The 21,176-nt window shown below is 37.8% G+C and overlaps 1 protein-coding gene and 1 pseudogene across 1 annotated transcript; one reads left to right on the top strand and one right to left on the bottom strand.

Moving 5' to 3' along the window:
• Positions 1-3,651: 3,651 nt before the first annotated feature.
• LOC144701905 (pentatricopeptide repeat-containing protein At5g66520 pseudogene) lies at positions 3,652-6,289 on the bottom strand (annotated as a pseudogene).
• A 12,025-nt stretch (positions 6,290-18,314) lies between these two features.
• On the top strand, positions 18,315-20,646 carry LOC144701904 (3-ketoacyl-CoA synthase 11-like). The gene is made up of 2 exons (XM_078573717.1): positions 18,315-19,168; positions 19,750-20,646. Exons 1-2 carry the CDS (start codon positions 18,479-18,481, stop codon positions 20,533-20,535), a joined length of 1,476 nt encoding a protein of 491 aa, XP_078429843.1. The 5' UTR covers positions 18,315-18,478; the 3' UTR covers positions 20,536-20,646.
• The last annotated feature ends 530 nt before the right edge of the window (positions 20,647-21,176 follow it).

Here is a 21,176-nt window from a genome sequence, read left to right as displayed (position 1 = left end):
TTATATATCTTGATAATTTGTTATCCATGAGAAAGCATAACAGAACTTCAAAATTAAGAAAAAAAGGTATTAGCGTGAAAGACAACTAAAGACAGAGAATACTTAACATCACTTTTTGGTTTAAATAGTATTATAATTTCTCCAAAGATGAAATAAATGTGTGATAATATTATATAAATAGTCATATCAAATATTTATTGATTACTAATTTAAGGATATTTAAAAGATAATAGTCGATGATATGGTATATGTAGAATGTGTTGAGAAATATAGATGTACATGATTAAAATTGAAATTGAGATATTTGAATTTTTTATAATTAAAATATAACTATTTAGAAAAATCCACTCTAAAAAATTAATTTTAAGATCTCTAGATAAAATAAATTTAGGAAAATAGAGCATGGGACATGAGATTTTAGAAATAGTGATTTTGCGATACCCTTTGACTCAGTAATACATAGGGGCAATGGTTTGGCACCCCCATAATAGTTATTGGGATAATTAGAACCAAGTCTGTGATAGGAGAATATTTAGTGCTGGATGACAGGCTTTCCCATATCTCTTAACACAAATACTTGTACTCCATATAATCTTAAACCACAGCTTTGATATACCTAATAATTTCTAGGACTCCAATTATATTTAACTAGATATAGATAGAATATCTAGCATATCCTCTATCCAATTATATGAAATACTTATGCCCACATGTTCAAGCTCAAAGAAAGCTGCCATAATTTTCTACACATATTCTCAATGCCTGTACCTAAAAAATTAACTAAATTTAAAAATATTTTAATCATTATTTCTTTGATTTGTTTCTTCTACATAAATTTTATCGTTATCTTTCTCCATATGAAGTAGTGGTGGTCACTGGCATCTCAGACTTTCATAGCAATAATGATTTTATCTTTAACAAAGAGCGACCTGTGTTCTGAGAGAGAAATAACAAACCTATAAATAATGATCAATTTCACCAATAGCATCACCAACTTGTTAGCAAAGGGGAAATGATCAAAATACACTGACAATTTATTATTTTCATTCCAAATAACTTAATGTTTAATTAATTAGAACAAATAAGTTTAGTTGCGTTCATGTAAAAAATATTTACGAAAATAGTTCTGTTTAGTAAGAGAGAAAAGGATTGATCCTGAAAGATATTTGGCCTTGATAAGCTAGCAATTGTTTAACGGTAGTGGACAGAGAAGAACAGAGTCAAAGCTAAAAGTGAGAGGGAGTAGTTAAAATGTTTTGCGGAAATGTGATAGGTTGAATAACTAATATAATGAAATTGAGAATAGAGAATAGAGTAGAAAGAGACTATCAAGGCAAATAGAATATGATGATAATATTTTAAATGTGGGAAAATTAATGTGTAAAAGAATATGAAAAGGGGAAACGGGCGGAATGATATGATGGATATATAACAAAAAATATAACTCCCAAATATGAATGGGATGGATATTAAATGGAAAGAAAACAAGAAGGACACACTAAGTTGTATCCTTATACAATACATATATCTCACAAGCTCAATGCAACTCATAATTTGTACTTAGATAATTCAAATTAGAAAAACACTAACCTTGAGTGTTTATCTTATTTGTCCTAGGTCCAGCGATTATCCCTCTTAAATATGACTAAAAATCTCTTACCATAACTCTTGAACACGATATTTTAAAAAGAATAGATATCTCTCAAATTATTTTCCACATTTCAAGTCACTTCTAGGAAACAATTAATATGTTTTCTGTTTGGGTAAAAGTAGTGGCCCCATAATATCTTAAGTTGGCTGCCCAATCCTTCAACTGATGGTGCACAATATTTCTAAAATTCATAATGGGGGGAGCCCTCAATGGATTTCCACTTTCTGGGTGCGTTCTACGAGGTGGTAGTGTGGCCCTTATTTGATTTCCACTTTATTAATGCGCAAACTATAAGAAACTTGAGCTTTACTTTATTCTTAAATTATTCCATGTAGTAATCCTTTATTATAGAAGAATAATTGTCGCCCTAGTACTTGAATGGGTTTCTTTGCCATGTTTCTCAGCTCCATTGTGCCATTTCTCATTGGAATAGTCATCCCATTTACTGAGTTCCACTGCTTTATTCAAATTAATTCAAGGAAATATTACAGAGATATTCGTCCTGTTTCTATTCGAGTCCTTGAATTCAAGTGATTTAGTTCAACACTGTCTTCAAACTTCCTTTCTCATATCATTTCAATGATCCACCACATACATTTAGACAAATATTAGATCATGATCATGTGATACACATGCTAGATAAATTGTTCAAAGGATCTCCATCTTTTCCACTCTAGCGGTTATTTCATATATGGAGACCCTTTAGCGGCCATCCCCATGTATTTTAGCAGAGCCAATTACTCTTTAATATTTCAATTATATTATACCTACTTTGGATGCTCATAACCTGATTTTAATACATTACCATCATCCCAGATGTGCTGTGAAATAACTGTGGCCCGCGATGCAAACATTAACAACGAGTAATTCTCTTAATTTAAATGTGATGTAACTGGGCTATCTAGGTGAACCTTACATTGTCTTTAGAGGACTTCATTACTCGAAAGTATTTTTGTTCGAGCATTTTAAATTTGTAAGAATTCAACAAGGAACAGCAGGTAATCAAACACCTCAATGTTGAATGCCCAATATAAAGGCGAGCCGCATATTTAAAGCATAAATCATAAGTTTTTTCTTATTCTAGAAGTGTGGGAGCATCACAGCTAGTAGCCACACATCACAAAGTGTGAAAACTATCAATCAAGTCTGTAGGCCAGGATGACTATCAATTAAGTCTTTTAAATATCATATTTATGTGGGATATCCAATTTAAAGCACGAGCACCATATTTAAAGCCTTGAGCAAAAATAAGTCTTATTGTAGATGCGTGGGAGCCTCACACCTGTGAGGTACAGATCACACAAGTATAAGAACTATGAATCAAGTCTGAAGGTCAGGTGACAACCGCAGGCCTTTTTTCTGCCTATCCATCATTCTGGCAAGTGTGAGAAGTATTAATCCAGGCCGGCCTAACAATAATGATGCTGATGGGGGACTTGTTACAGAGATAAACTTTGAGTTTGAGAGCGAGCTCCAGGCAGTATCAGTCTCAATCATATAGTGTAAGGTTCTGATCACACAATGGTAAGTCTTATGTCAAATGGAAACATAATTCAATGATTCATACTCTAGAGATATAACTAACAATTGGCATACAACTGCTTCAATGGGCCTCCTTAGCATGTCCCTCAGCTCCATTGGATCATTTCACCTTGGAATAGGCATCCAATTTACCGAGTTCCACTGCTTTGGATACCAAATTTAAAGCACGAACCACATATTTAAAGCCTAAAGCAAAAAAAAAAAATCTTATTCTAGAATCTTGGAAGCATCTCAGCTGTTATCTACAGATCACACAAGTTTGTAGGCCACGTGACATTCAAGGTTTTTTCATCCACCGATACACCATTATAACAAAAAGTGCGAGTTGTATTAATCCAGGCCGGCCTAACAATGATGATACAGATGGGGGACTTGTTACAGAGACGAACTTTGAGTTTGATATTTAAAAGACTTGATTGATATTTAAAAGACTATCAATCCAGTCCGTAGGCCAGGTGACAGTCAAGGTTTTTTCATCCACCGATACACCATTATAACAAAAACTGCGAGTAGTATTAATCCATCCCGGCCTAACAATGATGATACAGAGACGACCTTTGAGTTTGAGAGCGGCATCAGTGTCTTACCAAAAATCGTTGCACGAGCACCGCCCATCTTGAAAATGGTGGAATCGGCTCCGATCTCGGACGATAATTCTCCGGTTCCAGATCTTCGAGATGAGTTTAATGGCGAGATGGCAGTCTTCGCAGGTGCGAAGGTTCTTCAATATCTGTAAGGGAAGATGAGGAGATCCAATCTTTATCAGCCCAAACGCAATGGCCATCCTCTCGCTGTGCGCCTCCAACGCGAGCTCCTTCTCCTCTTCCTCCAAATCTGCCGTAACTCTCCAAACTTCACCCACGTACCCGGCGGCCCTCAGCCGCCTCCCCATCTCTTCCATCTTCACTCTTATCGCGATAATCTCCGGGTGCCTCCTCTCCCCAGCGACGAACTCATGAACCTCGCCATGAACGACGATGGAGCTGCAGCCGGCCGTCTTCTTCACCCCTCTTTCCTCCATCAAACGACGAACTTCCGCCGAGCTTTCCCCCATGCCCGAGTTCGCATAAACTCGGCACATCTGCACGTAACCCGCGTCTCGGTCTGGCTCGAGAAGAAGCAACCGCCTTCCCGCCTTCTCCGCCGCGGCGACGTCCTTGTAAAACCTGCAAGCCGAGAGAAACGACGACCAAATAACAGCGTTAGGCTCCACGGGCATGGCCTGAATCAGCTCCTCAGCCTCCTTCAACAGCCCCCCCCGGCTCAGAATATCGACCATGCAGCCGTAGTGCTCAATCTCGGGGGCTATTCCGTAAATACACCGCATCTCGTCGAAAAAAAAGCGCCCTTCTGGCACCATTCCCGAGTGGCTGCATGCAGAGAGAACCGCTACGTAGGCCACGGCGTTGGGCTCTATTCCTTCGCTTTTCATTCTCGCGAAGTAGTCCAGCGCGGCTCTCCCTTCCCCGTTAAACGATAATCCCGATATTATCGCCGTCCAAGACAGCAAGTCCTTCTTCTCTATCCTCTCGAAAACGATAACAGCTTCTTCTATCTTCCCGCACTTGGCGTACATGTCCAAGAGTGAGGTCCCCAGCTGAAGATCCACTCGCACTTGCCGAACCAGAGCGTGCGCGTGTAAGGTCCTCCCTTGCTGCAGAGCTCCGAGAGACGCGCAGGCGGAGAGAATAGTCACAAGGGTGACGTTATCCGCCTTCAATCCCGCCGCGTTCATCTCCCGGAACAAGGAAAGCGCGCGTTTTAGCTGGCTGTTGCGCACGTACCCGGAGATCATGGAATTGAAGGTGATCAGATCGCGGTTGATCGCGCTGTCGAAGATCTTGCGAGCTTCTTCCACGTTCCCCAGCTTGCAGTAGCCGTCGATCATGGCGTTGCAAGACGGGATGCTTCTATGATGAACGCGATCAAAGACTTGGCGAGCGGAGCTCAAGTCGCCGCTCTTGGCGTACATGTCGATCATGGCGACGCTGACATTGCTCGTAATTCTGATATCAAACTGAGTAGCGACGGAGACTACCCATTTGCCCATCTCCAGATCTTTCAACTGAGAGCAAGCCGTGAGAACAGCCACGATAGCGACCGAGTCCGGCGTAATATTAGCGGAAATCATGTTCTTGAATGCTGTTATCGCTTGGGAAGGAAGCCCGCCGTGAGAATAACCAGAGATTAAGCACGTCCAAGAGACGACGTTTCTGACTGGCATTTGATCGAACAATGTCTGTGCCTCCTCCATTCGGCCCTTCTTAGAGTACCCGCTGAGTATCGTCGTCCAGGAGACTATGTCTTTACGGGGAGTCTCTTCAAACGCCTTCCTCGCCAGCTCGACGAGTCCGAGCTCGGAATACATGTGAATTAAAGAGTTGCCCACCAGAGAATCGCCTTCGGGGAAGGCCCGGATGAAGTTCCCGTGCACAGATTGGCCTCTCGGAGATGATAAACCGCTGCATGCTCTGAGAAGAAAGGAGAACGTGTGGCCGTCTCTCTCCACGCCCTCTCTGCGCATGCGGCGATAGAGAAGGAAAGATTCTTCCGGAGCGTTGCGCTGGGAGCAAACTCTGATGAGGGTGTTCCAGAGGAATGTGGGAGGGCGGGGTACGTGGAAGAAAACCCGGAAGGCGCGGTGAAGATCATCGGCGAAACAGCTTAGAAGGTGGGCTATGGCGGGGGGCCGGAGAAGAGCGCCGGTGACGAGGAGATGGGCGTGAAGCTGGTCGGCTTGCTTTGGAGAAGACGGAGAAGGCAATGAGAGTTGAGAAGTGGAGATGGATCGAGCGAGAGCGCGATGCAAGGCGGGGATCGGAGTCATGTAAACTGGAGTGATGATTCATGTTTGGCAGAGAGGGAGATATTGGTGGGGAATTTGAGCAGTTACCGGCACCATGGAATCCGATGAACTATCGCAGTCTGAGACGTTTTAGGATTATCAAGTTTCAAGGAAGTGGGGCAAGTTTGGTACTTAGGATTATCAAGATGAAAGTTTTGACAACGCTCATAACGGTCATTGAAGACAACGAAGATAGGACTTCAATCAGAAAGATTTAAGCCAAGTTTGCAAGAGAGAGTTAGGCTTAATAGATTGGTTCTTCTGGAGATTTCCAGTTCTATTACTATAAATTTAATGAATAAAAGTGAATAAGAATCAATGATTCTTTCTTGCTGCGCATGCTCTTCTTATTTACTCCATAAAATCTTCTCAAATTTCACATGATATTGGTAGGTTTTGACGGTCTGTTTTACCAAGGCCCTAAACCTTATCTGAAGTATGTCATAGTTCTGGTCCGGTCTGGTCTTGTCCACTCCCAGTCCAGTCCTGATATTGTCATGTTGTCTAGCCAAACAAGGAGAAAGGTTAAAAAAAATGGCATGGAAGAAGATGAAGAAAAAAAGAAAAGAAAAGAAAGGAAGAAGAAAAGAAGAAGAGAAGAACAAAAGAACAATAAAAGAACAACAGTAGAAGAAAAAATAATAACAAGAAAAACGAAAACAAAGAAGAAAACAAAAATAAAATAACAGCATAAGAACAAAATAATAACAAGAAAAAGAGAGGAAGATGAAAATAAGAAGAGAAGAAGAACAAAAAAGAATAAAGTTAAACTACACTCAAGAAGAAAAAAAAGAGAAAAAAAGAGAAGAAAATGAAAAGAAGAAGATCAAAGGAACATGGAAAGAAGAAGAACAGAAGAAGAAAACAAAAACAGAAGAATAAAATATTAATAAAAGAAGAAGACGAAAATAACAAAACAATAATAAAATAAGGAGAAGAAAAGACGATGAAAATAAAAATACAAGAAGATAAAATGAAGAATAAAATAAGGAGAAGAATAACAAAAGAAGGAGAATAAAAGACGATGAAAATAAAAAGAGAAGAAGACAAAGGAAGAATACAATGAAGAGAAGAAAAAAAGAGAAGAATAAGAAACAGGGATCTGGGGAAATAGCCCAGCGGGGAGTGCAAACAGGGGGAGGAATTGGGGGTTGACCAAATTTGGTACTTGATCCCATCTGACTGGCCCTACATTGGTGAGGTGCAATTTAGGCTTGTTTTGAGTTTTTCCGGGCCATTTTAGTAGGTTTGGGGCAATTTTCTATTTTAAAAATGAAAATAGGCTCTTAAATTAAGTTAAGCCTTTTTATTATTAAATCAATTTATTTCCTACTTATTAAACTAGAGAGCCATGTAATTCTTATTTTTATAAATATTTCTTGGATTAAGCCCACATTGTGTTGGGATATTCTAATTATTTATTTCCATATTTATTTTCCAATATGTTTAATTCGAGTAATTTGTATTCTTATTTTACATGTTTTCTCTCTGTTTTAGCTTAATTTCTATGCCTAAACATGTATGACTAAAGAATTGAGAAGCCAAGTAATTTCAGCGTCCTAATCAAGATGAAACGGGTAATCAACTAAATAACAGCATATAATAGTAGTTATTTGTCAAATTATATCTAGGCTTATGTTATATTTTTTATATTGGAAGGAGCTAATATCCCTAGGTGGAATTAAACATTGCTCTTTATGGATGGGTACATGGACTTGGACTTATATTTCACTAAACATAAGCCTAGAAATACTATGAGGAGAGTGATGCCAAGTCGTGTCTCATCATGTCAAATTGGTCAAGTCAAATAAAATTGAATTATCCTTTGTGCTGAAACAAGTTCAAAGTGATATTACGGTTCTTTTTTCAAAGGAAGGTCCCCATCCCATTCAAAAGTTCCAAGTTTCAAGCACTTTTATTTCATTCCGACTCTTCAAATTTTTTTGGATTATCTCTGTAACCAAAATAGTTAAAGAAAATTTGGATTATCATCAGACTGAACGATGCTAGATAGGTTTTTAAACATTAACATTACTCAAATTGAATCACACCAATTGGCTACGAGAGAAAGAAGCTCTACAAGATAAAGATGGCCATAAATTGATGGATTTTTCAAGAGGTCATCTTAAAAGTTCTAATACACAAAGACATCAGGGATTGATGGATTATTCAATGTTTTATCCTATGAATATCTGCAAGAGAAATAAAGACAGCTATGTTATCAGGTTATATCATAAATTTATCAGGTTGATATACAGGTAAAGGGAATAATGACCCTAGTATGTATTCTCATGCCATGAAGTCTACAACGTCTGGCCTTTAGTTTTTTAAAAATGGAGGATATTAAATTGATGAATCACATTTAAGTGTAGGAAATGATGGATGCAAACTTAGGGAAGAAACCAATTGTTTAAGTATCCTTAAAGATGGAGGGTCATTGACTTCTCGCCAATAAGTGATTTTGAAGAATTTAAAAATCAGAGTTGACTAATGCCCTTACATGGAAGAAATGCCCAAGTATAATGACAAGTAAAACTTTGGTCAACTCATGATCAACTTATACTCAATAAATGTCCAACTCAGACTTAGGCCATTTTGTTACTCATACTTTTGGACAAGATAATCTCCACATATATTAGCATGCATCTGAAACTCCAAATACATTGCATTCACTTTTACAACCTTTGAATGAATATAAATTCATTGACCTATGTAAATTTCAAGTTAAAGTCAACGGAACAAAACTACATATTTTAACTCCAAATTTTGATGGTAAAATCCATAGTAAAGTTTTGACCAATTCTAGTGATTTGGATCAATCAAACCCCTTTTTCCAGTCAAACCTTATAAACAAGATTCATATTTCTTCTTGCGGGGAAAAATATGGGTTATTTAAATGAATATACTTCAAACTGATCCAACGTAATTAGATTGAACATCATTATGCTTTGAATATATTTTCTAGAAAAAATATAATGCATTTTTTTACACATATATCGATGTGTGGGTTTAGTGAAAAAAAAGTTTAGTTGACTTATGACCATTAGAATTTTAAACATATATTAAAAATTTTATATTAATTTTTTTTTTTGATGTGGGACACATGGCATCATTCTGAAGACATCAGAGGGTCCTACAAAATCTATCAAAAATGTCTTGAAATTTATGACCTTGGAAGAGATAGAACAGTCATAAATGTAAGGTATGATACTTTAATTCAAATATTTTTCTATTTATGGCTGCCACTCATCTTTCCTCCAAAAAACATGTTCTCCAATTTCTTCCCAAGGAAAGTCACAAAATTATATTATTAATGATGAAACTAAAGAGTAATTACTTCAGGGAAACTAAGAAAAACACACCTCTTAATGAGAAATCAATGGGATTAGTTGGTGGACATTGAAACCACAAAATCATAATGCATATTATGGTCTTAATCCCTCCCACATTCTCTCTTCACTTAAATTTCTATTTATGTGCCACCTTGGGCACATCCTAGGGCACTCCTCTCTAAGAAACAAATATGTGTGCAGGAGTCACCAACTGCAAGAGAAAAAAGTTTCATGAGAGAGTACTCTCACAAGTATTCAAATCTCTCTCCAATCCCCCACCACAAGCATTTAAGGAGGAGGAACTTGAGCATCCAAGTTTCTTTTCCTTGAAGAAGGAAGAGAAATCATGGATTTTGATTGAAGTGCCAATTTGAGAAAGATTGAAAAAAATAAACAGAAGAACTTGAGGATTAAATTGAGAAGAGAGAGAGAGGATTTAATTGAGAAAAGATGAGGGAAGTTGAGAAGTGAAATAGTGATAAGAATAAATGAGAGGAACTCGAAGATTCAAAATAGTAGAGATATAATTGTGGTCCTTAACATACAGATAATTGGGTTAAAGCAACAAAAAATATTTGGAGTGCTTGTAGGGTTAACTTAGTGGATTAATTAAGATTGTTTAGTGGGCTTAATCTTAGTGGGTTGGTTTCGAAACCTTAATAGCTTATTTCATGGGGCTAATTTGGAGAGGCTACTGAGACTAATAAATCGTTTTATTGGAACAATATTATTGGGCTGATTTAAAAAAGCATGGGCAAAATCTAGCAGAATCTATTGGGCCAATTTAGAAGTGTTATCAGGCTTTTTTTGAAACATTATTGGGCCAATAATTAGTGGATATTGAGAATCTTAGTGAGTGATACAAAGTTGGAAAAATAAAGAGTGAGAATTTTTAGATTGTCCATTAAGAGGATGGGAAGTGGGTTGACCATCTAAAGTATTTGACCAAATAGTAAAAGTCTAATAGTTGAGTTTATATGATAAGAAAGAAACCAAAATTAAACTATAAATTTATTTTTGCCTATTGTATCATCTTTGTTACTTTGAATTATTATTTGAATTGCCAAAATAGTTTGTAAATCATTGAAGGATTTCTAGACTATGATCGGTGGGCCAAACAAGGTGGAGCTATGGGGTTGAGGAAGAGGAAGTGGAAGCGGTGCACATGTGACAAGACTACCAAGGCCACGGACTAGAAATTCTTCACCAAATCTTTATTTCCATTTTGGATATCCTTGTATCCCTATTACCAAGTGATTTTGCGTTGAGGGCATTGGACTTGTGTTAGGTTTTTAAGAACTCTGTATGGATATCCCTGGGAAACGAATAAGGGACTAGCCCCCAACCTGTTTTTAAAAAGCACATGTCATATTTACTCCCTCTCTACTACACAAGATATGAGAAAAAATAGAAAAATTAAATAGGATTAATTCACCCTCCGTCATTTGGGGTAGTCTGGCCATTGTAAACCAAGAATTCCGACAATACTAAGCTTAATCTTCATGCAAAGTTTAGTGATCCAAAACTAGGCTAGTTTCAAAAGAATTAACACTGACATAACGTAAAGCATAGTGTGAGAACTTATCTCACATCTCTTCGAAGAGCTCATTTTGAGTAGTAATTGCCATAACAGCTTAATTCAACTTAGAGCTACATCAGATGGATGTTAAAATGACTTTCGAAAATGAAGGAGCTGAAGAAGGAAGTTTACATGAATCAAGCTCAAGGTTTTGAGGTATGGTTAGCAAGAAAAAATCTATCTATGTAAGGGCTCAATGAAGCTTCCAGACAATAAATTTCATGAATTCATTACCACCTTAAGTTACAAAGAAAGTATTTTCGATCAATGTATATACCTTAAGGAATGTGGGAGTAGCTGGATTCTAATGGTGCTCTATGTTGATGCATATTTCTTTCCTCATAGAGTTCTAGTTTTTTTGATATCCAACCATCTTGATATTAATGTCTTATGTGAATCCCACCTTGTTATTACAATGTAAATACATCATGATTAATCCCTAGGCCCTCTAGAACTATCACTGAAGACCTATATATCAAATGTCTTGAAAATATTTTTTATGGAACAATTTTCTCTAAATAAATACCCTATTTTTTAGGGTGACAAACTAAGAAAACTTAAAAGGCCCTCATTTTGATGAGGAAAGATTTTTGATGAAGGAAAAACAATTTGCTGAAATTTTTGTATCTATCTACTATGCCCAAATGTGTGCATAATATGCCCTTGCTTTATTCACTTGGTATCTTGGAATATATCAAAGTGACTTTGGGCCCATGCATCGCCATGTTGCTATGATGTTTCTAAGTTATCTACAAGGAACAAAAGGTATGGTTCTTAAGTAAAAGCAAATTTAAGACTTTATCGAATGATAGAAGAAGATTTACATCTGATTTATTTTTATAATCACTCAAGGATTTGTCTCATGGTATAGTTCCAAGAAAAAGACAGAGGTAACATCCACAATGGAAGCTGAGTATGTGAATTGTTTCCATGCATCTTCAGAAGGCACATGTTCACATAACTTCATGTCACATCTCAGAGTAATTTGTCCATGAAGTAGCCCATAATATATATCGTGGCAATGAAGCAGCCATAAAATTATCCAATTGAAAAAAGAGCTTAAGTCCTTTCAGGCACATGACATTCTGAGCTTAAATTAGTAAACTAGAAGTCATAGCCACACGACTTTCAGTCCTAATGGAGCTGAAATTATTATACTGACATTCTTTGCTTATTCAGTATCTTACATACTGATATCTATTGTCTTAAGTACTTATTTAATGCATAGTTGGAACATATGCCTTGACGATCTATTACTTATATGGCTGATATTTATACAGATATTATGATCAGCTGATGTGTCATCTCTGAATTTTGAGTATAGCATCCATTATAGTACCATATTAATCTGGGCATTATCATCATTCCAAGGCCAATGATTACACACTAAGGTTTGTTAATGCTAAGGAGGGGCTTGTCCCTATTAGAAGAAAACATCAATGAGAATTCCAGAATAAAGAATGAGCTCCTTACCTTATCATTCATTCTATGAGACATAGAGTAAGCTATTCGTCTTAGTGGAGCCATTTCACTACCATTAGAATTTATCAAGTAGCAAGGTTTCATAGTTCTATTATAATTCCCATACACTCCTGATTCGTTAGTGCACATATAAAATGTTCATATTATGTATACATGAATGTTTACTGAATTTTAGAAGCATACTCTATAAATTGTCCTCACTGTTGAACATATTAAATGGAAAATATATCATTTTTACTCTCCTTAGATTTGTATATCCATGTTTTTCTCCTTTAATATGTAGGATCTTAAAGATAATAGTGAAAGAAACATGTGGTATCTCATCTAATGCCACCCAACGTTCATTTATTCATTTCATCAAGATCTGGTGCATTTTCCAACTTTTAATCTTAGTAACTGTACACCATGATCAAGGGATAGGGAGGTATTGCTAAGCTCCAAGAAACAACATGGGTCATGTAAGTAGGTTTCCAACGATGCTATTGAGGACATGTCAGGAGGTCCTGAATTTATCGATATGACTCTATATATGGTTTTACATGTAACTCAACCAGGATGATTCATGTGAGATGGGATTTTCATACTCAAAATAAAAGGAGAAAACTGATGGAAGATAATACAATGAAGTCCTTGGCCAAGGCATTGGAATTCTAAGAAAATAAGTTTCTCGAATGATTTCTCAATGCATCATCCATAACTATGATGGCCAATTAGGTTTTTACAATTAATCATATCCGAAGTCATTATAAGAGTTTCCCAGATCCAAGGGATTGTATGTGCATGATAATCGATGGTTGAAATGTTTTATGAAATAGTTGATAAAGTCCTTTGTATTTTATAGTGCACATAGTGTAGCTTGGCACATTACGTGTTTGCAACTCAACCTATATATTCTCTTAAATTGATACACATTTAATCTATATTTTGGATAAAGACAATTTAGTAGGTAAATAAATAAATGGTAATTTGTTTTATGGAGCCATTAAGTATACTAGTACATAAGCCTAGAGGGTTACCTACGTAAGGTTAATTGAAATCAAATGATATTCTTAAGGTATAAAGGTTTTTTTTAAATCCCATTTAATTTTAAATTTTATAGAGTCCTGATAGCACTCTCATTTATCACGGCACTTCACCTGTTGGTGACTCAGGCCATAGATTGGATTAAATTGATCTAATATTACTTAATATATATGTTTGATAAATCTAACTAATTTGGTATGCCAATAAAGATTGGGCTTTTGGAGTCATTACCTAGACAAGTAAATGGGATCAGATGGTTAGATGAATAATGTTTATTATCGATAAAAGGATAAACCAAAGGTATAAGCCTTTTTATAAAAATCCCATTTAACTAAAGCTTTTTACAAGTATATATCTCCCGACCACCCCCCTCCCAAAGCACTCCCATGCAAGTATTTCCTTGGGTTTCGTTTTCTGTCTCCAGATAATCCTTATTCAAGTCTAAAACTTCAGTAGGACAAGAGAAATGAGAATACCATCTCAGATCAATTGTGGTTTTTATCTAGCAGAAGACAAGAGTATCTGATATGCTGATACATATGGAGCCATACATTTGTACTTCTTGATATGACTTGTTCAATGAACCAAACAGAATCATATTTGATCTGAAACAATCTAATCAGATTGTTAATGAATTGATTATTCTATTTTGGAAATAATTTGTCATGGCCATGAAACACAACAGTATTCAAGTCAAGATATTATTCATAATTTTCACCGACAGCTACAGCCATACTACATCAAATTCATTTGGCCAATCCTCCTTTGCATCTTGACATCTTGATAGTGTCACTACTCATCACTTCAACATAAGTAACAAGAACAATGGATAGCATGGTGTATCAAGGCATGGGTAAATTGTACTTTGTAATGGTCCACCTTGACCATTTCTTACTAAGGGTTTCACCTTTAAAGAAAAAAATGTATCACAAAAGTCAATGTTATGAGTAATAGTCAAAAGACAAGTAAATATAGAACTCCATTTGGATGTGTCACTAATAAATCTTATGGTTTCTCTAGGACTGATAGTCAAGGCTCTCCAATTTTGAAAATTATTAAAAATTGGATATATATATTTCCCATCACACACAAATATAGGAATATAAATATTTCTCCTTATTCTATTTACGAATCCCATATTATCCATTTTTATATAATTACTAATCAATCCATTCACTCTTGGGTGATTTACACAGCTCAATATCACTTTCTGCTCTCATTGTATACCATTATTATAGTTGAACTTCATACATGTAAATTTTCATTTTGTAAACATAAGTAGCAGTGTATTCAATAGTTTTTATAATTTCAGAAAAATTCTATTCTTATTTACAATATTGCCTTTTCAGTCTGATTTGGGAGGATAGTTTCAAACTATATTTGGACATCCAAAAAATTATGGGATTCGAGATAGATTATATTTCCCATACAGCTTAGAAGAAAATGTTGACGCAGAAAGAAAACACAAACATATATCTCAGACAACACTATCTTTCATTTGTCATACTTCAAACCCCAATTGGGGTGAGGAAGTAAGTGCCCTCTAATTCATCTCATTGATAGAATGCTTTGCCTATTTATAAAAAATAAATATCCTCGTAATAATTCCTTCAAAGAAATCACTGAATATTAATATCGAAGATATTCTGTTATCTAAACCTTATGCAAATGATATATTGCTAAAATTTCTCAGTCAATCTATTTTTTAGGAATAGCGCTTTAGAGATCTATTGATGCTAAATCACACAATTAGAATTTATTTATTTATTTATAAAATGCAGAAGTCATTTAGGATATAATGCTATATATATGTATGTATGTATGTATGTATACATTTCTCTTTGCAAAAATTAAAATATCAATACAGGTAATGAAGAAAATGATGTATCACCCACAATCCATAAGTTTGGAATATTTAATCAAGAGACAAACTGAATTTGTGACAAGTGAAACCCATTCCAATTATCAAAATACAAAATCTAATATTCCCCGTTTCCATGAGCTTTCACTATGTAATACATGATACACAACCAAATTATAGGAAATTGGAAATACATTGGATATATGATCCTCTCTATCAGCCCCTTGCAAACGGAGGCCTCAAATCATGTTTGAATATCTAGACTTGAACTCTCAAGTTTTTCAGAAGCTTTGATAGACAAGAAATGGATAAGAGGATGACAAAAAAATTATCTGAATCAATATCAAACCTATAAACGTGGATCTATGTAAATATAAATTGACGTTAATTTTGAAACCAAAAACATATCTAGCGATGTATGTTGAATTACATAAACTTGATTTGTGTTTAATGAATCTGACAGCAAGGTGGAGATGAATTCAACAAGAAAAATCTATCATGCATACATTAGTGAAATTCAAGTCTTACTTCATTAGAAAAAAAATCATGTTTAGCATATTCATTAACTATCTGAATCTAATTCTGCTACATATTGATCTGAATGAAAGCCTTTATATAGAGTAACTTCCTATTTTCATTCCTTTGATATCATAGGTATTGACAATACATATATTTATGGCCGGATTCCCTAGAAACACCTTTTAGTTAACTAAAAGGAAGCTTGCAAATTTTACTAATACATAAATCTATTAACCTATCCCTTGGTAATTTAGTGGTGCAGAATGGGCAGGTCAGTTCAAGATCAACACTCTAAAAGTTGCTATCTAATATAATTTGGATCCAAACTCATTTCATGGAACTCAAAGAAACAATTAGCTTTTTATAGATAAAAATCCAAACAATGGAGTAAACAAATGGCAGATGTTGCTTTTTAATTCAACGAACTCTGATATGTGTTGGAGGAATTAAATTAAATAATGCAATGCTCCAATATTAATTTATGACATTAATGCAGCAATCTTGTTAGAAATCTCATATTCTACTCTCAGATGAAGCACATGGAGATTAACAATTTACGTAGAGACCAAGTCGCATCAGGTCAACGTAAAGTTATGCTCATTTTAAGCGAGTAGGATATTCTAGACGTTCTGATGAAGGAACTCCCCAAGCTTTGGTACAAATGGCTTTGACAAAAACTCAACATAATCCCCATGGTGAGTTTGTGGAAGAATATGGAAGAAGACCAGAATCAATTTACCGCCGCTGACGGTAATCAAGATTGGAGATCGTTTAGAAAAGATGTTTTAGTTTAGAGAAGAAACATTTAAGCTCACCACAACAAGTCCTACATGAATATCAAATACGTATAACATATTCAAGCAGTGAAAATCTTCAATTCGCGCTTGATATTTCCGAAGCTCTTTGTTCAACTCATCTTAAACTTCACTATCTTTCCAACCGTTTTGTGGCAGACATTCTTTATGACCCAGAGAGATTAACGAGTATTAATGGAATTTATGTACTTAGATCTTACGTGATCTGCTTAAGCTGGAAGAGTTAATGATCTTGGTCAAGGATAACGTAGACACTTAAATAATTCTTTCCAGGGGGCTTCCGCCGGCGCCGTCCGGGAAGCTATGGAGAAAGCGTGGCTTTAATTGCTGTCGGCGAAGCCGACTGTCGACTTGGTCACGAGTACGACCGTGGGTTTGCCGTGGACGCAAGGAGATGACCTGCCACTCGTTGTCTCATTGAAATAAGATTTATCCTGAGTTCGATAAGGACAAGGAGATAAACATGAGTTTCAGATATACATTCTGCGACGCACCAATAGATAGGCACTTATAGATTGCTAGACGCAGTTATTATCGATAGACAGAGATATTGATAATTCGATTTGTATGGAGAGATCGTTATGTCAACAAATAGATGGACGAATAGATAGATCGATGTATGCGGATGCCTGTATGTACGCATATATAGGAAGACATATTCTTTAGACATATAGATAGATGGAGACGATAGATAGACACACTGATATGTAACTATACAATTTTTATCCTGCCACTCGTTGTCTCATTGAAATGAGGTTATTCCTGAGTTCGATAAGGACAAGGAGATAAACATGAGTTTCAGATATACATTCTGCGACGCACCAAATGATAGGCACTTATAGATTGCTAGACGCAGTTATTATCGATAGACAGAGATATTGATAATTCGATTTGTATGGAGAGATCGTTATGTCAACAAATAGATGGACGAATAGATAGATCGATGTATGTGGATGACTGAATGTACGGATAGATGGTGAGACATATTCTTTAGACATATAAATAGATGGAGACGACAGATAGACACACTGATATGTAACTATACAATTTTTAATTGTAGTTTGTATTCTTTCTTGATAAGAAAGATCTCGGACAGATATTCAAACTGGGAGCGCGAAAAACGTCTGAAGAAACCGATATATCTCCCCACATGGAGTTGACATCACGTAGAAATATATTTCTTTAAAAAACTAACAAATCAGGGTAGGTCATTCATGTTCATTTTCATCAGTGCTGGACCCCCTCCCCGCTTCCTTGCTCGGTCCTTGCAGAGAAGAGAATGAGACTTGATCAATGTCAGCTCTTCACTCGGTCAAAACATACGCGTTGATAGTGGTCCAGAGGCGGCTCCGCTGTCCGCCCAGAAACAATGTCCAGTTGCACTGCTGGCCGTCCACTTAAACAGCGCGTTCTCCTTAATGAGACCCACTGAAACACATATCTCTGATCTCCATTTTAACTCTTTATCTCTCTACACGAGTCTCTCTTTCTACCTCTTCTCCAGCTTCTAGTCATACCGCGTGCGGCCCATTTAATGCTCCCGCATAATTAAATGGAAATGTCGCTGGGGTAGTTGCATCTCCCTATCTCTCTCTAGCTTGACCCGTTTCCTCCTACCGAAGAAGAAGAATAGCACCTATAAGTGTACCCCCCCAGGGCAATCCGACAGAACCATCTCTCCAGAACTGGTCTTCTCATCTTCCAGACAAGAAGAAGAAGGAAAAGAGGAAGAAAAAGAAGAAGAGGAAGGAGAAGAAGAAGAAGAAGAAGAAGAAGAAGAAGAAGAAGAAGAAGAAGAAGAAGAAGAAGAAGAAGAAGGAGAAGAAGCTATGGCTGGGATTAACCCTAGATTGCTGAAGCTCGCTTACCATTTCATCATCAGCCACTCCGCCTATCTATTGATTCCCCTTGTCTTCGCCGCCTTCGCTCATCTCTTTCAGACCTCTCCCCAGGAGTTTCTCCAACTGAAAGAGTACATACAGCAAAATCTCATCGCCGTTGTCATCTGCTTGGCCGTCCTCGCCGTCCTCTGCACCGTATACTTCATGTCCCGCCCTCGCCCAGTATACTTGGTCGATTTCGCGTGCTACAAGGGCCGCGAAGAGAACAAGTGCTCCAGGGAAACCTTCGTTGCGAGGTCTGTGGCTGCAAACGCATTCACAGAGGAGAACCTCGCGTTTCAAAGGAAGATTCTTGAACGATCCGGGCTGGGCCAGGACACTTACTTCCCTGATGCTTTGCTTCGTGTTCCTGCGAACCCTTCAATGGAGGAGGCGAGGAAGGAGGCAGAGATGGTCATGTTCGGCGCTATCGATGATCTAATCGCTAAGACGGGCATCAAGATTAAGGACATAGGCGTGTTAGTGGTGAACTGCAGCCTCTTCAATCCCACTCCTTCCCTCTCCGCCATGATCGTTAATCACTACAAGCTCCGTGGCGACGTTGCCAGCTTCAACCTGGGCGGTATGGGCTGCAGCGCCGGGCTCATCTCCATCGACCTCGCTAAGCGTCTTCTACAGGTTCGTTCTTCTTCTTTCCTTGGTCAATCTAATTAATGCGTTTCCTCGTGGTCGCTGCAACAGTAAATGCGTAGCTCTTGTCTTTTCTTCTATTACTCCGTATCCTGTCGAGATTATAATAACGGCATAACAAATAGCCCCACCTATGATTTTGTAGCGAGAATAGGTGAGATGTAGAGAAATTGACAGGTGTACAGGTAAATAGTGAAAAGATTAACTGATAATTTTGTAGATTTTTACAAATGGACCAATAGATAGGTAGAGTTTTAAGCACAAATATGTGGAGAAGCTTTCTCCTCTCGATATCAGAATACAGTTTTAAAGACTTTCATTCATTGACGAATAGATAAGTTGGATAGTAGCGCGAATAATTTGAGAGATAGAAGGGCTACGATCGATGTATTATTTTAATCACTGGAAAGGTCAACGACAACAAAAGCCAACCAAATCACGGAAAAAGAGTTATAGTGGGAGTTGCACCGCTATCTCTAACCATCCTCATCTTTTAGCTCATCATCAATTCATCATGCCCGGGCGATGGAATATTTAGCTGACGAGGCAATAATTATCTTGGACAACAGGCACAGAGAAACACGTACGCGCTGGTGGTGAGCACGGAGAACATCACCCTCAACTGGTACTTCGGCAACAACCGTTCGATGCTCGTCTCGAACTGCCTCTTCCGCATGGGCGGCGCTGCCATTCTCCTCAGCAACCACAGCTCCGACAAGAAGCGCTCCAAGTACCAGCTGATCCACACCGTGCGCACCCACAAGGGCGCCGAGGACCGCTCCTACGGCTGCGTCTTCCAAGAAGAAGACGCCTCGGGCACCGTCGGCGTGTCTCTCTCCAAGGACCTCATGTCCGTCGCCGGAGATGCCCTCAAGACCAACATCACCACGCTTGGGCCTCTCGTGCTACCCATGTCCGAGCAGCTCCTCTTCCTCGGGTCCTTAGTCGCTAGAAAGCTCTTCAAGATGAATATCAAGCCTTACATCCCAGACTTCAAGCTGGCCTTTGAGCACTTCTGCATTCACGCCGGAGGCCGGGCCGTGCTAGATGAGCTGGAGAAGAGCCTTCAACTCAGCGAATGGCATATGGAGCCTTCAAGAATGACCCTTTACCGCTTCGGCAACACCTCCAGCAGCTCTCTCTGGTATGAGCTTGCTTACACTGAGGCTAAGGGGAGGATCAGGCGCGGCGATCGTACTTGGCAGATTGCGTTTGGGTCTGGGTTCAAGTGCAACAGTGCGGTGTGGAAGGCGCTGAGGACCGTTGATCCTGCTAAGGAGAAGCAGAACCCTTGGCTTGATGAGATCGACAAGTTCCCTGTTGAAGTCCCCAAGATCGTCTCCATCGCCGCGTAAACTGGGGTTGATCAAACATCGCTTTTTAGCACCCATTCAATCATTCAAAATCGTGTGTGTCTGTATCCTTGGAAAATATAACGGTATCCTTAAAGAGGAATCGATTGATTATCAGCGGACTGAGAACTTTTGAGTGGATGGGCTTGCTCAATTTCTGAAGACTAATGGGAGCTTTCGGAGAAGTTCAACAGTAGTGTGTCCCCCCAATGGAAAAGTCGAAAGTACTTGTTAAAACTGAGTCCAAAGTAATCCCATGATTGTAAATAGGATAGACAGCCTCTCCACATTAATTTACCTGACTACACACGGAACGTCTAAAATCCAATATTAGACTGAATCATTTAATAGGCTTCTAATCTAGAATGACTGGATGAGACACATTACTGCCCACAAAGGAAATTACAACTGAACTGCTCATTGATAACGGGAGTCGTGGCCTTACAGAAGAACGTAAATGTATTCATTCCACTAGAGATTAAGTACAGATCTTCGCCATCGTAAGTTGCCCAGTTCACCAAGTGATCTGAAGCATGAGAAAACGCGCCGTGGTGCAGAATTTACCAGCTTTTTTGTGCCAGGAACGAGAACGTCTATCATCCAAGTATAGGCGACTTTACCGAACCGAGGTATATGGATGGTAA

This window comes from Wolffia australiana, chromosome 4 (assembly GCF_029677425.1).
Source record: "Wolffia australiana isolate 7733 chromosome 4, ASM2967742v1".
In the NCBI taxonomy this organism is placed as follows: domain Eukaryota; kingdom Viridiplantae; phylum Streptophyta; class Magnoliopsida; order Alismatales; family Araceae; genus Wolffia; species Wolffia australiana.
Note: the sequence above shows the minus strand (reverse complement) of the source record. Positions and strands in the feature narration are given on the sequence as shown.